Source organism: Oreochromis aureus, linkage group 8, assembly GCF_013358895.1.
Source record: "Oreochromis aureus strain Israel breed Guangdong linkage group 8, ZZ_aureus, whole genome shotgun sequence".
In the NCBI taxonomy this organism is placed as follows: domain Eukaryota; kingdom Metazoa; phylum Chordata; class Actinopteri; order Cichliformes; family Cichlidae; genus Oreochromis; species Oreochromis aureus.
Window position 1 is genome coordinate 5,594,278 of NC_052949.1, and position 5,199 is coordinate 5,599,476.

General features: G+C 41.5%; 1 protein-coding gene across 2 annotated transcripts; it reads left to right on the top strand.

Moving 5' to 3' along the window:
- Positions 1-1,196: 1,196 nt before the first annotated feature.
- Positions 1,197-2,646, top strand: hoxb1b (homeobox B1b). Of its 2 annotated transcripts, none has more exons than XM_031759400.2 (2): positions 1,197-1,788; positions 2,035-2,646. In XM_031759400.2, the coding sequence occupies exons 1-2, from the start codon at positions 1,230-1,232 to the stop codon at positions 2,334-2,336; spliced, it is 861 nt and encodes a 286-aa protein (XP_031615260.1). In that variant the 5' UTR covers positions 1,197-1,229; the 3' UTR covers positions 2,337-2,646. The 2 variants fall into 2 exon arrangements, with proteins under 2 accessions (XP_031615260.1, XP_039471909.1); XM_039615975.1 differs by having other exon boundaries at positions 2,038-2,646.
- The last annotated feature ends 2,553 nt before the right edge of the window (positions 2,647-5,199 follow it).

Consider the following 5,199-nt stretch of genomic DNA (forward strand, 5'->3'; position numbering starts at 1 on the left):
CTGATATATCTCCATGCATGCGTTATTTATTTATTTATTTGACTAATTAATCAGAATATTAGTCTCAAATGTTGTTGTTGTTTTTATCTGTATTTATAAATCATTCGCTGTGTGTTTTAAGTACATAGTTTCGGTTATTTTCTTTTCGACTTTAACTTTTCGTTTAATAATTTAGACCTTAAATTAAAAAGGTTAACTGCTGTAATTTAGCCAACATAATAATAATAATAATAATAATAATAATAATAATAATAATAATTTATTCCATCAGTTTTGATCTCCAGAATAAAATGAGAGCCAAGAGCAAATTTCTCTCTTTTAATTAGAGCTTAGTTAGCGCCTGAGGTTTATAACCTTACATTAACTCTTATAAGAGGAGAGTGGAGCTTGTAGGCTTTGGGGGATTTTACCCTGTAAGTGTGAACAACTTTTAAGCAGAAAAAGAAAAGCCGTGGACGAAAAAAAGGCTGTATATGGTTCTTAAACGTGTCTTTGTTCTTTTATGGGCGAAATGGGCCAAACAAGCTGTCAATCTTTTAAAAGGAGCCATGATGGATCACTGGAGTCACTGCAATGCCTTTCCCCCCCTTGCCTGATTCGGTGTCTGTCTGCAGGGTTCACTCAGTCCGAGCGTGTTTTAATAATAAGCCAGTTATTTAAGCAGATACAAAACGTGTATTTTCAGTATAGAAATTTGCTTCATTCATGTCATTTAAAACAGAGAATTAAACAAAGTGCATGAAAAACAAATGATATCACAATTAAAATAGCTGCAGACCATAAATTAATAGAAAACGTATTTTGTATTATTTGTTCAAGAGTAAAATAACTCGAAAAAAGTTGCTTTTTTGTTATTATCATTATTATTATTATTTATTATGATTTTTTTTCTCATATTCATTTATCATTTTTTCTTCCTGTAACACTGTGGCCTGAAAATGTGTCCTCCTGTTTGCTTTCCTATCAGATGGATGAGCGAGTTTGATTGAAGCATTTGTCATGTAAATGCGAGGCCGTTTGATGGACGAGCCTGCAGACTTGACAGAGTGCTGTAGGTCCCTTGCCATTGGCGTTTGGCGGGTCACATGGTGTGTCAGGAAGGTGATATGAGGGTGGAAGGAAGTTTTACAGCTTTGACATACTACCTAGAAGGTTAGGGCAAAGGGAGCACCGATTAATGACTGCTCGGTCTTGATCAGTTCTGAACAAACGGCAGGCCCAGGTTCAGGATGAACTCATACTTAGATTACCCCGTGTGCAACCGGGGAGCAAATATTTTCAGCACAAAGGCCGGATACCACAACTTAAACCATGGATATACATCCTCCAACTCTTGCGCAACAAGTGATAGTTACGCTCCGGACGGACGTGTAATGGTCGCAACTTCGGCGACCCACCAGACTCCGAGCCTCCCTCTGCACCACCAGAACCACGTAGGCTTGGACATGCCGTTCGCAGGACCGGGCAACTCCGTGTATGGCTCACCTCTGGAGTACGGACATCACCAGTACGGCCTCGCCCCCGAGCAGGACCGGAGCTTTATCCACGCACAAGTCTCACCCCTCACCACAAACATGGCTCCCTACACCGGGGACAGCTGTGGGCCTGGGGTTGCACCGGGAGGCCAGTATCTGCATTTTGGCAGCGGGGATCAGAGGCAGCAAGAATATTCAGAAAGTGTTTACGCAAGATTACCGCCTCCATGTAAGGAAAGGGATTTGGAGCATGTGGAGGAAACTTCGAAAACTTTCGACTGGATGAAAGTGAAGAGGAATCCTCCCAAAACAGGTCTGTTATGAGGAAATCAGAGCTAAGAAATGCAGTTTAGAAACCAAATGGGATCTGTTCCCCGTGCGTAAAAAACCCCATCCAGCTGATATAATTAGACCAAAGTGTTTTAGATTGTCCTCAAATGATTTGGCAGCTAATTTTTCTTCTGTTCATGCTGACATTTTCATCGTCATTAAAGCCCACTCTTTAGCCCCACGACTTTCATTTTCCTCCATCATCCCATTCATCCATTTCTCTCCACAGCAGTCGTGTCGGAGTTCGGTGTTCCCGGCCAGCACAACGTGATCCGCACTAACTTCACCACCAAGCAGCTGACCGAGCTGGAGAAGGAGTTCCACTTCAACAAATACCTATCGCGGGCAAGGCGGGTGGAGGTGGCGGCCAGCCTGGAGCTCAACGAGACGCAGGTGAAAATCTGGTTTCAGAACCGGAGGATGAAGCAGAAGAAACGGGAGAAACTGGGCTGTGTTTTAGTCAACACCCCGGCACCAGCGGAGAAACTTTCCACCTCTGAAGCCTCCCCAAAGACAAAAGAGAAAAACTAAACCATGACTAAAAATATGACTGGAGGCCCGAGCACAGTTTTCCACATTTTCCCCAAAGTTGCACCATTCCAGAAAAAAACTGAAAATTGCTTGTGGACTTGTGAACTATACAGGGTAGGCAGTGTCTGCTTGTAGTCATTTAATCTTTCTATTACACACCTCCATGCTGTTTTTTCTTTGTTTGTTGGAGCACTGATGTACTCAGTGTTACCGTTTGCACCATAGCTGGACTGGCCATCGGGCATACCGGGCATTTGCCCGGTGGGCCGCTCGTGATTTTTCGTTTTATGGGCCGATGGGGTTTTTATTTCTTTTAAACCAACGGTATAAATGAATAGTGGTGTATTGGCCAGTTGGTCATGATCGACTCTGGGCTGGACCAATTACAGCTGAGAGGTCGAAATAATAATAATAATAAAGCCGAGGAGGTCGAACTTTAAAGTTGAGGTGAAAAGTGTGAACAACGAGGCAAGCAGAAAATCTGATTTGTCCCGATCAGCTGATCAATGATCAATGATCAGCTGATCGGCTTTTTCTCTGCGTCAGAAAGAGCAAACCAGCGGAGGTCGCGTTAAACAACAGAAGCACCTTTAAACTTGATGAGCTGTTGTTAGAATTTATTTAATATTAATTTCTAGTATCAGCTGATGTTTGCTGGAGGGATGAAGGGAAGTTATGAACTGTTTCTGAGAGACAAATAACACCAGGATCCTTTTGCTGGTAACTGTGCAGGGGCGGATCTAGCAAGGTTTTGTCAGGGGGGCAGGTAGGGCATTATGGGGAACAAAAAATACGTTTCTTTCTTATTCTCTTTTAAAATTTCTAGCTTTTAACAAATAATTATCTGAATCATACAACCAAAGTTTTCATCTGATGTCAAATGTATAGAAATCCATTATTGTACATAGTAATTTTTTCAGGGTCCCAACATAATTTCTTCAGAAGTAAGTACTGTATATGATGCCAGTATTTTCCCACATTTTCTAGATACTGTACCAGTACTGTGTAGAATGCCATCAAAATTAAGTTTTGATGGTAAGTTTTGAGTGAGGAAGTTTTATTCTTTCTCACCTTTCTTTCTGTCTCCTTTCACTTTTAAAGGTTGCCATGTTAGAAAAATATTTTGCCCTGCCATGCTGTTTATTGATGTGGTAAATAAATAGTTTATGAAAATATCACTAAATCTGTCATTTATTATTTTAATATTCAGTAATGGTCATGTCTCACCTCTAGTCTTCTCTGTCTTAATTTCAGGTTTCCACCATGTGTTGTAGAAAGTTCAGGAGGTTAACTTGACCAAGCAGTCTTTGGGTTTCGGCTAAGTACTGTTTAGAATACCAGAATAGGGAGGATGGTGTAGGTTTAAGTTAAGTTCTAGATTGATACATATATACCAACAAGACAGTGTACATCACTGTCACAACGATGTTTGTTTTCATTCAAAGGCTTTATGGTTTTTACCATAATACCTGGTGGGCCGGTCTCTAGTCAAAATGCCCGGGCCGATTTTTTGTCCCAGTCCAGCCCTGGTTTGCACTATTTATTTACAGGGTATTTTCCAACAGTTGTTGAAACGATTTAGTTTATTAAAGTCTATAAAATGCAATAAGAGTTGTATTTGTTGTGTGTGTGTGTGAGTGTGTAATAAAATAAAAACAAAAAAAGAGTATCTAGATAATTCTGATTCAGTCCAATCAAACTTTAAATTCTGATAAAGAATTTATACTGCTTCACTGTGTAAAATAAAGTTATGTGTGGCTTGAAAAACGTATTTTTCCCCCCCTGTATGTTTACCTCTATTATTGGTCCCCTTGCATAATGTGACAAGAGGAATCTTTCACAGCACATGGGGTGGTTCTCAGTGACCTTTTCACCTCGAAATACCTCCAGGGGCTCTAAACATGACAACAAACTCCAGGGAGCCAGGTCTCAGGCTCGATTTGTTACCCAAATTCTGCCGGGACACAGGTTGTCACTGAAGTTCATTTGTATCTTATAAAATGTAACAATCTTTCTTTTAAAATGATGAAACCAATTAACCTCTCAGTGCTTACTCTGGTTTCACCTTTAGCCAAAGGCTCGCCGGACCTGACCGCCTACGTTCTTGTGATGTTGAAGGGGCAGCAGTTTCAATATTTGCACTGGGTGTTAGGTTTGCACACAGTTTCTGCCCCAACAGCACTGGCCTGTTGCTGCCCCTTTCCCCAAAGCTGAGGTTCACACAGAGTTCAGGCACAAATGAATGCAGAGTCAATCTGTCAAGACACCAGAGAGGCTCAGAGAAGTGCGCTCTAAGTCTCTCAGATCTTTGCAGGTATTGCTTTTAATATTGAGACTAATAAGGTTGTAGGTCATTTAGGTTGTGCTCCAGATTGTGCAAACTTTAATCTCTCCGAGGCTGCTCAAAAGCAAGTTTTAAGGAAATGGAAATCATTTGAAATATATCTGCATGAGTATGCAGTCCTCTCACAACTATATTAAAAATTGATACAGTCCTACGAATAGAAGTTACAGTTGAAATACCATACGGCCCATTACTGTAAATTAGAAAAGGAGCAGAGAGGTTTGGTGACATGCATTTCTTTACAAACCAACAGCCTGCTCTTCAGATGAGTCGCAAGGCCAAGGACTGGGAAGGCGACAATCGATAAGGTGAATAGTGACAGATTCAACAACAAAAAAGGGGGACCGTGTGGAAAACAAGTGTGGGACTTCATTCCAGAGGTGCGATCTCTGCCATCTCTGTAGGTAATACCTCAGCGCTCCCAGCGGGCTCTCCATCTGGAGGTGTCAGACTCGGTGCTGCAGCCAACACCACGGAGACAGATGTTCAGCTGGGGGAGAGGAGAAAGGAGGAGGAGGA

Bases quoted from the DNA above. Each gene is read 5' to 3' on its own strand.
- hoxb1b (XM_031759400.2), top strand. From the start codon at position 1,230: ATGAACTCATACTTAGATTACCCCGTGTGCAACCGGGGAGCAAATATT. The intron at 1,789-2,034 runs GTCTGTTATGAG...TTCTCTCCACAG, and splicing joins GAGGAATCCTCCCAAAACAG to CAGTCGTGTCGGAGTTCGGT.